Source organism: Mesoplodon bidens (genome assembly GCF_964165515.1).
Source record: "Mesoplodon bidens genome assembly, chromosome: 3".
In the NCBI taxonomy this organism is placed as follows: domain Eukaryota; kingdom Metazoa; phylum Chordata; class Mammalia; order Artiodactyla; family Ziphiidae; genus Mesoplodon; species Mesoplodon bidens.
The window spans coordinates 29573422-29590727 of NC_138178.1; the positions used below are offsets into that span (position 1 = coordinate 29573422).

A 17306-nucleotide genomic window follows, 5' to 3' on the forward strand; every position below is an offset into this window, starting at 1 on the left:
TGTATAGACAGAACAGTTTTCTGTGTATTGATTTTGTATCTGCTACTTTACTGAATTCATTTATTACTCTGTTTTTCTGTATAGTCTTTAAGTTTGTCTATATATAATGTCATGTTATCTGCAAGTAGTGACAGTTTTTCTTCTTCCTTTCCAGTTTGGATGCTTTTTATTTCTTTTTCTTACCTTATTATTCTGACTAGGACTTACAATGCTATGTTGAATAAGCATGGCAAAAGTGTCTTGTTCCTGAATCTTAGAGGAAAAGCTTCCAGCTTTTTACTGTTGAGTATGCTGTTAGCTCTGAGCTTGTAAACATATGACTTTTATTTTGTTGAGAATTTTTATCATAAATGGATGTTGAATTTTGTCAAATGTTTTTTCTGCATCTGCTGAGATGATCATATGATTTTTATCCTTCATTATGTTATTAATGTGCTGTGTCACATTCATTGATTTGCGGATGTTGAACCATCCTTGCATCTCTGGAATAAATCCCACTTGATCATGGTGTATGAGCATTTTAACATATTATTAAATTTGGTTTGCTAATGTTTTGTTGAAGATTTGTGCATCTGTGTTCTTCAGGCCTGTAATTTTCTTTTCTCATGGTGTCCTTGTCTTGTTTTGATAACAGGGTAATGCAGGCCTTGTAAAATGAGTTTGGAAGTGTTTTCTCATCTTTTGTTTTTTGGAAGAACTTGAGAAGGATTGGTATTAATTCTTCTTTGAATGTTTGGTAGAATACACCAGTGAAGCTATTTAGTCCTGGACTTTTGTTTGTGGAGAGGGTTTTGGTTACTGATTCAATCTCCTTACTAGTAAACGGTCTGTTTAGATTTTCTGTTTTTTCATCATTCAGTCTTGGAAGGTTGTATGCTTCTAGGAATTTATTTCTTCGAGGTTGTCCAGTTTGTTGGTATGTAATTGTTCATAGTAATCTCTTATGATCATTTGTATTTCTTTAATACCAATTGTAATGTCTCTCATTTCTGATTTTATTTATGAGTCCTCTTTTTTCCCTGGGTGAGTCTAGCCAGAGGTTTGTTAATTTTGTTTAAAGAACCAGCTCTTGATTTCATTGATCTTTTCTATTGTCTTTTTAATCTATTTCATTTATTTCCGCTCTGATCTTTGTCATGTTCTTCCTTCTACTAACTTTGGGCCTCATTTGTTCTTCTTTTTCTAGTTATTTGAGATGTAAAGTTAGGTTGAGATTTTTCTTGTTTCTCGAGATAGACGTTCTGTGAATTTCCCTCTTAGAATTGCTTTCGCTGTATCCCATGTTTTAGCATGTTATATTTTCATTTTCATTTGTCTCAAGGTGTTTTTTACTTTCTCTTTTGATTTCTTTGTTCTGTTGGTTGTTGGATAGCATGTTTTTTAATCTCCACATACATGTAAATTTATCAGTTCTCGTAATTGATTTGTGGTTTAATAACATTGTGGTCAGAAAAGATGCTCAATATGATTTATTTTCTTAAATTTAAGACTCATTTTGTGGCCTAAGATATGATCTATCCTGGAGAATGTTCCATATGAGCTTGAGAAGAATGTGTATTCTGCTGCTTTTCGATAGAGTGTTCTTTATATATCTATCTGGTGTAATGTGTAATTTAAGGCTGATGTTTCCTTATTGATTTTCTGTCTGGCTGGTCTGTTCATTGATGTAAATCGGGTATTAAAATCCTCTACTCATGTTATATTGCTGTTGTTTCCCTCTTTATGTCTGTTAACGTTTGCTTAATATATTTAGGTGCTTCTATACTGGGTGCATAAATATATCCAAATGTTATATTTGCTTGTTGGATTTACCCTTTATCATTACGTAATGTCCTTTGTCTTGTTACAGTCTTTGTTTTAAAGTTGATGTTATCTGTTATAAGTATAGCTACCCCAGCTTTCTTTTGGTTTCCATTTACATGGAATATCTTTTTCTATCTGTTCACTTTCATTTTGTGTGTGTCTTTATACTTGAAGTGGGTCTATTGTAGAAGTATGTAGGTGAGTCTTGTGTTGTTGGGTTTTTTTTTTTTTTTTTTGCTGTATGCGGGCCTCTCACTGTTGTGGCCTCTCCCATTGCGGAGCACAGGCTCCAGACGCGCAGGCTCAGCGGCCATGGCTCACGGGCCCAGCCGCTCCACGGCATGTGGGATCCTCCTGGACCGGGGCACGAACTTGTGTCCCCTGCATCGGCAGGCATACTCTCAACCACTGCGCCACCAGGGAAGCCCTGTTGGGGTTTTTTTTTAATTCATTCACCTGCTGTGTCTTTTGACTGGAGAATTTAGTCTGTTTACATTTAAAGTAGTTATTGATAGGTATGACCTTATTGCCGTTTTGTTAATTGCTTTCTGGCTCTTTTGTAGTTCCTCTGTTCCTTTAGTCTTCTCTTACTCTCTTCCTTTGTGGTTTGATGACTTTCTTTAGTGATGTGCTTAGATTCCTTTCACATTATTTTTTGTGTATCTACTATAGGTTTTTGCTTGATGGTTACCATGAGGCTTACATATAACATATTTATAATAGTCTGTTTTAAGTTGATTAAAAACTTAAGTTTGAGTACATTCTCAAGCCCTACATTTTTAGTCTTCCCCTGTTTTATGTTTTTGATGTCACATTTTACATCTTTTTATCTTGTGTATTCCTGAACTAACTGTTGTAGTTATTTTTACTACTTTTTTCTTTCAACCTAATACTAGGTTTATAAATGTATAATCTACTACCTTTACTAAATATTTACCTTTACCAGTGAGACACATATTTTCTTGTTACAAATTAGTGCCCTTTCTTTTCAGCTTAAATAAGTTCCTTTAACACTTCTTTTGTAAGGCTGCTTTAGTGGTGATGAACTCCTTTAACTTTTTACTTGTCTGGAAAACTTTATCTGTCCTTCAATTCTTTTTTTTTTGGCGGTACGCAGGCCTCTCACCGTTGTGGCCTCTCCCGTTGCGGAGCACAGGCTCCGGATGCGCTCAGTGGCCATGGCTCACGGGCCCAGCCGCTCTGCGGCATGTGGGATCTTCCCGGACCGGGGCAGGAACCCGTGTCCCCTGCATCGGCAGGTGGACTCTCAGCCACTGCGCCACCAGGGAAGCCCTATCTTCTTTAATTTAAATCATCAATTTACACTTTATTTTTTTCTATTTGAAAAATATTTCTAGACCTTGCCAAAAGTGTGTTGTTTCCTTTTTCAAACTCTCTGTTGTAAATTGGCTTTTGTATGAATTTATGATGATCTCAACTTTAATATTCCAAACTGAGAATGAAGTTGAAACTTTAACAAAATATAATGGTGCTAATTGTGTGATTGTAATTGATTTGTTTGTTTACAATGCATTGATTTTTTTTCACTTACAACAAGTTGATTGTAATTGTTTATTCAACTATAATACTTTCCTAACATTTTCTCATTAAATCTGAAGGCACAAAATATTTGTGATTTCTTTAGGAAAAAAATAACTCCCTGCATTATTTCTAATGGCTAGTGACTATTTAGGGCAAAAATATAATCATCAAATAATTGTAATGTAGCCAGTCTTGAGGAGGTGGAGTTAAGGAAGGTGGAGGAGGGACATGAATAAAACATCACACCTAGTAGCTACTCTCAGTGATCAAGAAGTAGGCTAAAATGTATACTGCGATTTTGTTTTTTATAGCTTGCTTTATTATGATGTTAATAAAACAAACATTTGTTGAGCATGTACTATGAGCGAGGAATGTCCTAGGAATTATAGGAATCAGAGATAATGGAAAAATCCTCCTTGTCCCCCTAATCACTAAGGAAGAGACAAATTGATAAATCCATTGATAGGAAAACAGTAAGAACCCTATTTTGGGTTGCTGCAAAATCCAGTATGAAATCAATTCAGATTTTTTTCATTTCATAATTTAATTTCATAATTAAAGTGTATATTAATTTAGCTTTTACATTTAAAATAGGAAAAAGATTAGAAAAGTGATTGCATTTATAGGAAATAGTTCAAATTGTTGTTATCTTTATTATACTGTTATTGCATTAATATAATTTCTAACACCTTGACTGCTTCTGAAAGCTTATAGAAGCTAAAGTTGTAAAAGGCCTTTATGTGTCCAAGAATTCATGTTAGATTTTCAAGTCATTTTGGTTTGTACTCAGACTGTTTGCTATCACCTGGGTATGCTGAGGAAATATCTGGCACTGGGATGAAGGCAGGGATTTGAATCTGCAAGTTCTTCAAAACTGGTTATTTTTCTCATGTTTTTTTGATCTTTATAATCCTGCTTTGTGGTGATTTTTTCTAGAGTTCAAAACTTTAAAATAATTCAAAAATTTTACCATAATCTTTATCTAAATTCAGGGATTAGGATTCCAAAATCCTAAAAGTTAGGAAAAGTTGAAGTTGAGAAACTTAGGATGTGGGGAAGGAGAGGGATCAGGCCCTCCAAAGCCTGTCTTAAGTGCCCTTTACATTCATTGCAATCACACAAGACAGGACTCATTAATAGAGAAAATAGGTGTCATTTTGCACAACATAAATTAGCATTAACTTACTAATGCCGTGGTCCCTGCCCTATTTTACTCCCTAGAAATCCTCCCTACTTCTGTGATGGTAATTAAGTTCTCTATGGCTTTGCTCTAGGTTCTTAGCATCCTAGATGTATTTGTATTTAATACCTTATTCCAGTGTTCAGGCTTCTCAGATTTTGTAAGTCAGATTTGCTGGCTTTTGTTTTGCATCTTGATTCCAGGGACTCGGAATAACTTGAAAGGCTTAAAGTAAAAAAGTAATACTCTCTATATAGGTTAATGTGCACACATATACGCAACAGAAAATGCATGTGTACAATTAATTGTGTTTTTATAATTTGTATTGATAGGCAAACTGTGGACAAGAAGTATGAAGGTTGCTTACAACATTCTGCATAAATTAGGTACAAAACAAGAACCTATGGTGCGACCTGGAGATAGGGTAAGTGCAATTTAAATTATCACATCTGCAAGACATGTTGTCTGAGGTGGAGAAGACACCCACTTTTTTAAAGTTGCAAAGTTCAGTGCCTCCATACTACTAAATCAGGCTTTCTTAACATTTACTGTGAACCAGAAGCAGTTATTCAGCAGGATTAATCTTCACAGTAACTCAGCGAGTTTAACTGTAGTAGTTCTCACGTTTTATCCATGAGGATATTAGGACTTGAGAGGGTAAGAATCGTATCAGCTGAAGGCACATAGCTAGAAAGTGGTATAGCCAGTGCTCATATCCATTTCTGTCCAACCACAAAACCTGTGTTCCTAACCCCTGACATATGTGGTCTCCTAGTTTGGAATGTACTTGCACTGTCTTCCTGAGTAGGCAGGACAATTGTGTTTAGAACTTTTTTATGTCAGTGATATCGAAAATCCTGGCAGCAAACTGCTGGTATGTTCCTTTCCTGGTGTTAAATTTCTTGATATAGGCTACTGTCTTTCATTGAAAAGCACAATTTTATTCTTACTGCAATCTGCTAAGTTACTGAGAACAGATATTAGTATTTCCTTTTTAATGTTACACCCAGAGCAGTAAATAATCTTGCCCAAGCTTTACACCCCAATTAAGATGTGGGGCTGAGAGTAGAACCTAGTTTTCTTGCCTTAAATGGAGTGATTTTTTTCCATATGTTGCTATGTACCTCAGAATGCCCAAGACTGGGTTACCCATCTGCACCCAAAGGACTCCAAATTAATTTTATAAAAATATCATTTTAGAGCACCATAAACCAACAAGAATACAGGCTGTGATTTACTTAAGAGATATTATAAAAACATGGGCCCATTATGGGGAATTTTTTTTTTTTTTTTTTTTTTTTGCTGTATGCGGGCCTCTCACTGTTGTGGCCTCTCCCGTTGCGGAGCACAGGCTCCGGACGCGCAGGCCCAACGGCCATGGCTCACGGGCCCAACCGCTCCGCGGCATGTGGGATCCTCCCAGACCGGGGCACGAACCCGTGTCCCCTGCATCGGCAGGCGGACTCTCAACCACTGCGCCACCAGGGAAGCCCTATGGGGAATTTTTAATAAGATTGCTGCAGCCCCAGGATTCTGTGGTAGGCTATGATTCTTTCCAGTTTAATGAAAAAGTTTGACCTTTAGCTTTTAAAAGTCAATTATAGGTCTCACACTTCCTCATTATAAAACTTACTGTAAAGCTACGGCAATCAAAGCTGTGTGGTATTAACACAAAGACAGATATAGACCAAAGGAATAGAATAGAAAACCCAGAAATAAATCCTTACATGTAGGGTCAAGGGGCTTTCAAGAAGGATGCTAAGACATTAAATGGGGGAAAGGATAGTCTACTCAACAAATGGTGCTTGGAAAATTGGATATGCATAAGCAAAAACCCAAAATTGAACCTTTATACCATATATTAAAAAATTAACTCAAAATGGATTAAAGACCTAAACTCTTAGAATAAAACATAGGGGAAATGTTTCATGACATTGGATTTGGCAATGATTTCTTGGATATGGCACCAAAAGCACAGGGAACAAAAAAATTGATAAGTTGCACTTCATCAAAATTTAAAAATTCTGGGCTTCCCTGGTGGTGCAGTGGTTAAGAATCTGCCTGCCAGTGCAGGGGACCATGGGTTCAAGCCCTGGTCTGGGAAGATCTCACATGCCACAGAGCAACTAAGCCCGTGTGCCACAACTACTGAGCCTGTGTGCCACAACTACTGAAGCCCGTGAGCCTAGAGCCCGTGCTCTGCAACAAGAGAAGCCACTGCAATGAGAAGCTCACGCACCACAACATAGTAGCCCCCACTTTCTGCAACTAAAGCGCACGCACAGCAACGAAGACCCAACGCAGCCAAAAATAAATAAATAAAATAAATGTATAAAATTTAAAACTTCTGTGTACCAAAAGACACTTTTGAGAGTGAAAAAGAAACATATAGAATGGGAGAAAATGTTTACAAATCATATATCTGATAAAAGATCAGTATCCAGAATATATAAAGAAGTTCTACAACTCAACAACAACAACCAAAAAAAAAAGTTTACAGAACAGGCAAAGGACTTGAATAGACCTTTTTCCAGGGAAGATTTACAAATAGTCAGATAAGCCCATGAATCACTAATCATTAGGGAAATATACGTCAAAACCACATGAGCTACCACTTCACCATCATTAGGATGGCTGCTATCAAAAACAGAAAATAGTAGGTGATGGCAAGAATGTGAAGAAATTGGAACCCTTGTGCATTGCTGGTAGGAATATACAGTGGTGTAGCCACTGTGGAAAACAGTACTGTGGTGGTTCCTTAAAAAATTAAACATCTGATCCGATAATTCCACTTCAGTTTCAAAAGAATTGAAAGCAAGGACTTGAACAGATATATCTACGCCAATGTTCATAGCAGCACTATTCGCGAAAACCAAAAGGAGGAAGCAACTCAAGCATCCATGATCGGGTGAATGAATAAACAGAAGGTGGTATATTCGTACGGTGTAGTACTATTCAGCCTTAAAAAGGAAGGAAATTCTGACACATTCTACAACATGGATGTACCTTGAGGACATTATGCTCAGTATAATAAGCCAGTCACAAGGGATAAATATTGTATGGTTCCATTTATATGAGGTACTTAGAGTACTTAAATTCCTAGAGACAGAAGAATGATGGTTACCAGGGGCTGTGGGAAGCGGGAAATGGGGAGTTATTGTTTAATAGGGCCAGAGTTACAATTTAGGAAAATGAAAATGTTCTGGAAATGGATGGTTGATGATGGTTTTACAACAGTGTAAATGTACTCAATGCCACTGAATTGTATAGTTGAAAATGGTCAAGATGGTAAACTTTGTTATATTTATTTTATCACGATAAAAAAAGTCAGTTGTAATATATCTCCCTTATCTATAATTTGGTTAATGGTCTTAGTAGTTTTTTAAAAAAAAAGTCTTTGGCCTTCAAACTCTTGAAGTTCCTTTACAATAGCAGTTATAAAATAAACCATCTCTGTTCTGCTAAGAAGTCAGTAGGAATGTGGGGTCAAGTTTTGATAGAACAAAATATGTAAAAAGATTTTCTTTAGCAGTGGGTGGTTTGAATTGTATGAGGTGGGACTACTTTTCTAAATTATTCCTTTAAAAAGTTTTCATATGGCTGGCACCTGGCATGTGCGTATAAATACTTATTACATAAGCATATGTGATTGTAGTATTCAATTGATAATAACCTTCTGTCACCATAAACAGGATTCTTTACCTCTTTGGAAATCATTTTTTTTTTTTTTTTTTTTTTTTGCGGTACGTGGGCCTCTCACTGTTGTGGCCTCTCCCGTTGTGGAGCACAGGCTCCGGACGCGCAGGCCCAGCGGCCATGGCTCACGGGCCCAGCCGCTCCACGGCATGTGGGATCCTCCCGGACCGGGGCACGAACCCGTGTCCCCTGCATCGGCAGGCGGACTCTCAACCACTGCGCCACCAGGGAAGCCCGGAAATCATTTTTAATTAAATATAATTTTCAGAGGATAATGAACATTCTGTCCTTAGCATAAGAATTATAGACGCTTTTCATGTGGGTGACCCTATTAATGCACTTTGGGGAGTCCTGCTTGGGCTTTGAAAAGGCATTTATGTGCCTAAGCTGAATAGGTTTTCAGGATATTGCAGTGGGAGCTGTGGAACAAACAAAGATGCATCATATGTGAAGCCTGCCTTCAGGGAGCTTGCAGAGTTAAAAAATAAATAAATAAAGACATTGATAATTGGCTATCTGTAAATTGGAAAATGATACAGGTCCCCAAAATAGGTGGTGAGAGATACAGCTGAACTCTTTGGGAAGGACGGAGAATATTCTCATTTTGGGAGCTTCTGGAATCTGAGAAGACTTCTTGAGAAAAAGCAAGCCCGTGGCTTTTGGTCAGGTTGTAGGACAGAGTGTGGAAGGGAGCTGAGGGGGGATGTGTGGTATGTGGACAGAAGAAGCCGGGCACTGGGACAGCAAGGCTGTTACAGGAAGACCAGCGGAGGAGCTGTTGACGCTCTGGGCATAGTTAAGTGTGATGAAATATCAGAGAACACATAGGGAATTGAATGAAAAGAAACCGTGTGGGTTTATGAAAATGAAGCATCTGTATATTTGTACAGTATTGCACTGGAATCACTGTGCTGTCACCAAAAAACAGGACTTGTGACTGATTGAGATAGAAAAGGAAAGTTTGGTGAGAATGATACAAATACAGTCTTCCCTTCCTTAAAACAAATATTTTAAAAATTCAGTTTTGATTCTAAATGAGCCTTTAGCTATTTGACCATTTTCTATTTGTTACTTTTATACTTTTGAGAGCATATAATGCACAATTTTATATTCTGCTTTCATTCACTTTACATTAATATAACATTTCATCCTGTTTTAACCCAACTCTGCAAGGTTGTATAATATGGCATTATCAGCATGAACTTTAGTGATCGAGCAGTGGGAATTTTAAATCCTGGATCAAGTTGCCCTTCCCTGGAACAGAGCTGGGGTAGGAGCCAGACCAGAAGCTCCTCTTGGAAATATGTTGATCCACAGTCTGGCTCTGGAAGCAGTACCTTCTTTCTCTCGGTTCTATGCTCTTGAAGACTGCTGCGTGTGGAATAGGTTAGTCCTAGGAGGACTAACAAGTCCGAATTTAACTAGTCCTCTCTGAGTGGGTGCAGCCATTAGTTTTGGGTGGAACTTCAACATCTGCATTTTCTTAACATCCTCTGTTTTGGTTCAAGGGCAGCAGTCTTGCAGCAGTGGTGCCTTGGAAGCTCTGCAAGCATTTGATTGAATGTTGTTGCTTTGCCAGATCCAGGACTAAAAACAGATGCTGTCAGCTCTCAGACCACCAGTTGAAGGCAGAACACCTGAGGCCAGTGCAAACCTCAGATCACTTTTTAAATAATTGTTTATGGTTCATATGCAGAGACATGTAAATAAATCCTTTTATTCCTCCTTTGAAGTCCTACTGATAGTAGCCTGGCATCTGTCTGGGTGCTTTTGGGACAAAATAAGGATTAACATCCAATCAAAAGTTATTTCACAGGGTTTCTTAAAATTCTTCAGTAGTGCAGAAGGGCGTTTATTGGCCTTAACGGTTTCATTTGTCTCTCGTTTGGCTGATTTTAGTAAACTACAGGAATGCCATATAGAAAGGCAATCTTCACATAATTCCAAACTTAATTTTATTTCCATCAACTATCCTGTGTTGCTAACAGAGCCAAATTTAAGATGCAGCCTGCTCCATCCTCAGCTGTCATCTGAGTCCTTTATGCCAACCTGCTTACTTAGATATTGAGGTAATTAGGATGTCTTATCCAACTGTTCGTGACAAAGTTAATAACTTCTAGTTAGGGCATTTTTAAAGGAAAAAATGTGTTAAATTCCTGAATGAGGTAATACAAAAATCATATACATCTGCTAAATCATGGGATTTATGTGCTTAATTATCAACAAAGAAGAGCAGTGCCGATGCTGGAGCAACACATGGGAGAAGCTTGTGTTAAAGTGGAAGCAGAGTCCTGCAGAGCTCAGTGGGGATCCAGAAATAGGACTGCCTGTTGTATCCTGAAGACAGCTCCTAGAGCTAGAGTAGGAAGGGCCACTCCAGAAGGAGCATCGGGCAACAGGAGAGCAAGCGGATCGACATTGTGTTAGCTCCACGGCAGATGCTAACCTGAGCGCCAGGTGGATGTAAATGGGATGAAGCTGACAACATAAAGGAAAAACTTGACAAGTTTACATGCAACATTAAATACACTAATAAAAATAAAACAATATTATATTGAGAAGTCTGCGTCAAATATAAGAGTTAATACTATGAAATATATTTAAAGATTTTATGGGAAACGTCAAAACACTAGCACATAAATAGGCAAAGGAAATGAAACACAGTTCATACAAGGATGAATAATTATAAGCCATCTGATGGAAAATTGTTCTTCATTAAGATTCCCTTCAGGACTATCAGAAAACATTTGAAAAATCATACTATCCATTATTGGGTTATTAGGATAGTAATTTAAATTTACCTTTTAGAACTCCATGATTATTTTACTCCTGGTTCTTCAGAGGCTGAACTGGAGAGGCGATGGGCAGCTGGAGATGTGTGGCCAGGTGTTCACGGAAACCTTCCCCGGGAGGGCAGAAAGCCAGATGCCGCAGGTGCGGGCTGACCGAGCACCGGCTCTCGGGGCCGGGGCCTGGTGGGCAGTTGTGGTTCACGGCTGCCTGCTTTGTGTCAGGCACGGTGTGAGCTCTTGCATACATTTTCTCATTTGATCTTTACTACAACGCTAGGACACTAGTATTCTCAATTTTCAGGTAAGTAAAGGCTTGGGGAGCTAAATCTGAGCTGGGATCAGAGTAGAGTCAGCTGTGAGCCCAGCACCTTAGGGAGGAAGTGCACAGCGTTCAGTTACGATGGTGAAGACTGTGTGGACGTACAAGGACGCACTTCAGAGCCCAGTGAGAATAGCAAGAGACAAATAGTATATGCACTGTGGTTTCACCTGTGGAAAAATAGGTGCCGATGGGGGAGATAACGTGTAAACAGCAAGGGTAGTTGCATTCTGGTGCGGTGTCAGAGATGACCCGGATAATCTGTTTGCCTTCCATGTGAGATCAAGGAAAAGCATCTGATAACTTATTAAAATGCATCTTACTAATATGCATTTTTCAAGCAGGGCATCTAAATTTTTTCCAGTGGCCTCGTGTTAGTGGTTAATCCCTCTCTCTCTCTGTGCTGGTCCAGGTGGCACTGGTGTTCCCCAACAATGACCCTGCTGCCTCCATGGTGGCTTTCTATGGCTGCCTGCTGGCTGAAGTTGTGCCTGTGCCCATCGAGGTGCCCCTCACAAGAAAGGTAAATAACGTATCTTTCTGTTCAAGCCTGTTGGCTGGGAAGGTCGGTTCTGCTGCCCTGGAAGGTTCTGTCATGGGGTCAGAATGTGCAGACAGCCATCTTCAAGAGCTTTCATCTCAGCAGGATGTGGATCAGGAAGCGCAGGGCTGTTTGCCTTGTCTCTGAGGCTCTGCGCAGGTTGTCGTTGGCTGTCCCGGACAAGGGAGCAGCATTGACGCTGCAGCTCCACTCAGCGGCCGGATTGAGCTGCTGCCCTGAGGTGGCGCCTTCTGTGCGTTGAGCAGGGTGATATGCCAGCAAAGCAGGTGTTCCAGTATCTCGTTCCTCAGTGTCACTGCACTAGAAACCTGGGTAAATGATAGATTTTTCACTTATTTTTATTTCAGGGGTGGCAGTTGTTGCATTTGTGCAGGTGTTTGGACATGAACAAGTTCCAGGTTCACCTACGATTTGTTGGATCTTATTCTATGATTAGAATAACTAATCTTGCTGTTACAGTTGTAGTGTAGTCCAGTGTCGGAACCCTACACAGCAGTGTGTGTGTCTTTGTCCACGTAAATGATTGGCTTCTTGCACCACAGACCTGTGGTAACTTTGGAAGGGAAGGCAGAGGGAGGAGACTGTGCTGGGGTTCACCCTGATGGTCCCCTGAGAGGTGCTCTGATGCTGTCGAAGGAGACGGGGCCGACGGCTGTGGGGTAGGCCCCCTGCCACTGGTTGTGTTATGTGTCGTGCCCTTGGGCTCCACCCTGGATTCACCGGGCTGTCACTTAGCACATCATCATGAGCAGACTGTGTGGGGTGACTCTTCCAGCTCCAAAATGCTAAGGTTTTCATGTGCCCAAGCTCAGAGTTTCCAGAGGATCTTCAAGCTGTCTTTGTGGCTACTCACTATGAAAATGGGGAAATGCCTCAAGGTCTTTTCACGGTGTGTGGGTACCTCTGAAACTCTGCTCCTTGGGTCGGAGGAGAGAACGTGGGGATCCTTTAGAAAAAGGTTGGGGAATGCTTGCTGTTTCTGTTTTCCTGGGTACAAAATCTGCAAGTTCCCTCCTGGGCCTCCTAGGCACCTGCAAGTGTCAGGCGGGGCGGCAGGTGGCCCTGGAAGGGGGGTGAGCCCTGCAGCCACTGACATCAGAGCCCCCTCCAGTGGCCTGAGGAGAACCCTGATTTCTGCGAGGGTTTGCCTCTAGCTTTCCTGGTGTACAGTACACACCCCATAAAGTGCTTCCTCATCTTCCCGAGCCCTATGACCTTCACAATTGACGAGAAATGTAGAAGGGTTTGGGGATTTACTGAGCAGGTAGCCACGTTCTCCTATGTGATTCTTTGGTGCTGTGACTAACCTGGAAAGCCTCTCAGGGGATGTGTGATGCTCCTCTTTAATTGATATCTAATTCAGTGGGTTGAGGTCCTCTGGAAATAGAAAAGAAAACCCTCTGGATTTTCTAGTCAATGACATCAGGATGCTAATTTGGAGAAATTCATAGGCTAATGGGTGAAGAAACTGATTCTCTGTCAGCACTGCACTAAGCAGACTCCAGAACATTTGTTATTGTTGTTATGAGTAGCAGTTATTGTTTACTCATCACATATAGAATTTAGATTTGTCTACTCTACATCTGTAGCCTGGTGTCTTCCAGACCAGGTCTGGTTTGCAGAGGAAAATCATTTGAATGAAGAGGCACCTGTCTCTGCCACTTCCTGACCAGGCATTGTCGAGCGGGGCCAGGGGTCTCACCTGCAACTCCTCTGGGTCTCCTGACACGTGCCTGCCAGCCGTCTCAGGCATTGCAGGCTGTGACCTGCCAGGTGGCTCTGTCTCACTCACCTCTCAGGCCCATTCAGACCTTCATATTGTCACCATGTACCTCAGGACCAGGAACCCTCTCTCAGAAGAAAAAGCTGAAGTTTCTTCTTGGCCCTCTCTCCCTCAGAACATTTCTCAGGGGAACAGAACCAGCAGATGACTCACAGGTTATTGTTAAACCAGAAGCTGTGCATTGGGCCTCAGTCTGTGGTTTCAGAATGTAATGTTCATTCTTAGAAAACTTTACTTTTTTTTTTTTTGCGGTACGCAGGCCTCTCATTGTTGTGGCCTCTCCCGTTGTGGAGCACAGGCTCCGGACGCGCAGGCTCAGCGGCCATGGCTCACGGGCCCAGCCGCTCCGCGGCATGTGGGATCTTCCCGGACCGGGGCACGAACCCGTGTCCCCTGCATCGGCAGGCAGACTCTCAAACCACTGCACCACCAGGGAAGCCCAACTTTACTTATTTTTAAATAAAAGAATCCACTGGCTCGGTTGCCATTCAGCACAGGATAAGATGTGCACAGGGGTGTAGGTGATGAAGTTTGTGAATCCTCTGTCCACCAGTCCTGTGCACGCTAGTCTTGTCTTAAAATAAAGGGCCTAATGAGAACTAAATTTTCAGAATCATCAATGTTGATTAGCCTCACTGAACGATTTAGTCCCATGTACATTTATTTATTCTCTGTTCTAGTTCTTGGGGTGAAGGGAGAAGGCTCATTTTTCACTTGAAGAGTTCATAGTGGGAGAAATGGGTGTCCCTCTGATGGTTTGGCCATGGAGTGGGCAGGGGCAAGAGAGGAGCCTCCAGAAGTCTGTGCCACGATGGGCAGATCTAGACAGTGGCTGTCCTCCTCGCCCTCTTGAGGTGGCTGAGCTGGTCTGTGAAGGCCAGATGCCAGCAAAGTGGGCCTTTGGGCTGGCGGAGACCACTGAGCCGCATTTCCCTTCTGCCAGCGTGGGAAGTAGCAAGGCTGTAGCGAGGGTGGAATTGTGCATATTCTAAGTGCCATAGGGCCAGAGACCAAGTGGGCCCCAGAGGCCACAGGAGTCCAGCCAAGCAGGGCCTGGCCCATCAGCACTTGCCTCTGGGCTCAGAGGGGCTCACTGTCCTGCATGATGCAAACTGTTCTTTCCTTAGAATCTAGCACACGCCCCACTTGTTTGCTTTAACCAAGGTTAAAATGTCCTGTTAAAATGAAACATCTCTGGAAGGAAAAACATTGACATCTTGTCACATACTTACAATCTCACGTGAACCATCACATGATCCTTCCCTTGGGAGTGCATTTTGCTGGAAGAAATCACAGGGAGTTGGGGTGGGGAGGGAGGGAAATGGGGCAGCCCGAGGGTGACACCCACCCAACGGAAGTGTTTGTGGGTAGAAGGTTATGCCCCGCGTCTGGGATTTGTTTTAAAATAATAAATCTGCATGTGTGCATGTGTTTGAGGTAAGAGATGAGACCAGATTTGCCAGCGTTGATAATCGTTGGTGCTGGATGACAGGAACATAGGATTTCTTTCTCCTTTTCTTTGTATCTATGTGTCTGCTTGGAAATTTCCAGTCTAAATAAAAAGTTAAAAATTAATTGGCAAAAAAACAATACATTAATGACATGTTTCTCTTAGTATTGATAAGGAAAATTTCTTGGGTCAGGTTTCTTGGATCCCTTGGTTGTATGACCATAATAATCTTTAAACTAATGGGTCTGCAGCCTGTCCTGTGTTGACTCTGCAGAGTAATGCATCGAGAGCCCCTCACTCGGTTTTGTCTTTGCGTTGTTGTCTCACCTCCTGAGGCAGCTGAGAAGCCAGTGGTTTGGGCAGGCAAGCATCAGAATTGGAAAAGCACCAGCTAGTAGTTGCAGGTCCACAAATCCAGAGCGAGTTCATGAGAGACGCTTTCCGTGAACTCACCTCACATTTACCGGAGAGAGAGTCCTTCTCATAGGTATGGCTGATGCTTTCTGACCTGGAGACCGAGACGGGACGGGGTGGGGATGGTCGAGTGCGTGTTTACTGCTTGAGAAGTGACTTGTCAGAGACCGTGGGCGTGGAGAGACTGCCGGGGAAGGGACATGCTTCGTCAGCTCTCTATGTTGGAGAAAGATTGAAAGTGAGGGAAAGGTTTGAACTCAGGTGTGGGTCAACTTTTCTTGCACAGCGAAAGAGAGTCATTTGTGAGATTCTGTGGTCCTGGACAGCTCAACTCTACAGAGGAAGGGCCCCTGAGCCCAGCTGCAGGCCAGAAACAGCCATTCCAGGGAAAAGCGCTCAGGAAACACGGGAGGCGGTGTCAGGGCCTGAGTGCTCTGGCCGGCAGGGCAGTGGTTCACGTGCCTCCTCAGTAGCTTCCTGTGGAGCCTTTCTGGACAGTGGTGTGGGGTGTCGGGGGGCTCCCAAGCATCGGGGCTCAGGGCCCTGTCCCCAGGTCTAGGAGAGATGGCCCATGGAGACCACGGATGGCTCTGTGGTCTCTGTCAGAGGCTCTGGGATCAAGCTAGGCTTAATTTCAGGGATCCCAGTGCATGAAAGAGACAGAGTGCTCTGAGAGCAGGTGGAGGGGTCTCATCTCAGACCAATGGGGTGCTTGAGTGGGGCTGTTTCTGCGAAGCTGGCTTTTGGCTGGACCCCTGAGTAGGAATTTCCAGACCAAGAAGATGGGGGAGGAGCAGGCATGGAAGCTGAATTTCATGGTAACTACGGATTCTGTTTACGGTTACTCTCAACCCTTCCTCTGTATTTTAGCGTCTTTAGGAGCAGATGCTAGGAAGACAGGGCCCAGGGGACAGCGGACCTCCACTGTGAACCCTGACAGGTCTTGCAGTTGGCCCTGGTGCTCCCTCTCCTGAGCCATTCTGAGCCTGTCTGTAGGCGGTCCCAGCAAGTTCACGCTCATAAAGAAACGCCCTTCTGCTCCTAAACCCGGCTTCAGAACCTATCTCCCCACCCCTTTACCCGGTCACAGCTTTTGGCCATGTGATACCCAAATTCACGTTGAAGTGACTGATTATAATTCTCCTTGGAAAAGCACTGCTTGAAGGAACAGTCCCACAGGGTCCCCGAAATGGGAAGGTCCCCATCCACGGAGCACCAGGCCTCCTCCCGCTTGTCGGGGCTGCAAGGGCGTTGGGAGGCTGGCTGTGCGTGATGCTGTGTAAAGAGACGCGACTTTTAAATCTGCAGTGAGGAGTAGGAACTAGGCACTTGGAAGACGTAGTTTTGAGATGTCGATGTTGCCGATTTTACTGGGGTGAGAATGTTGTCTCACGTGGGAAGGAAGGAGGTGACAGCCTCACCACAGTCCTGACGTTTCCCTTCTAGGAATGCCGGCTGCTTCACGGCTGTATTTTCTGAATCATAGCTGGTGGGAGTAAGGAAAGCGAATTGAACTGACTGGCGGGGTGGCTGGACACTCAGGGTGGTGGCGCCCGGGGCTGCCCCTCCCGTAGCATCTGCTCCCAAGTCCTGGCAGTCAGTCTGTGGGGCGGCGCCCCTCTACGCACACGCCCTTACTCTGTGGTCGGCATGGGTGTCCAGTCCACCACGCCGGATGTGATCAAAGACCGCTTGGGGTTAGTGTCCTGAGTGCAGAGCTGTGTTCTTGGACCCTCTCTGTGTCCCGAGGTCATGGTCTTGTACA

At 42.6% G+C, this 17306-nt stretch overlaps 1 protein-coding gene across 4 annotated transcripts in view; it reads left to right on the plus strand.

The window, feature by feature from the left end:
• The window catches only part of DIP2C (disco interacting protein 2 homolog C), a 359289-nt gene that overhangs the window by 238425 nt on the left and 103558 nt on the right, over positions 1-17306 (plus strand). For all 4 annotated transcript variants that reach the window (XM_081228458.1, XM_081228459.1, XM_081228460.1 and 1 more), the window contains 2 exons: positions 4858-4949; positions 11745-11855. In XM_081228458.1, the coding sequence (XP_081084584.1) occupies positions 4858-4949; positions 11745-11855 (203 nt within the window). The remainder of the gene's footprint in view (positions 1-4857; positions 4950-11744; positions 11856-17306) is intronic.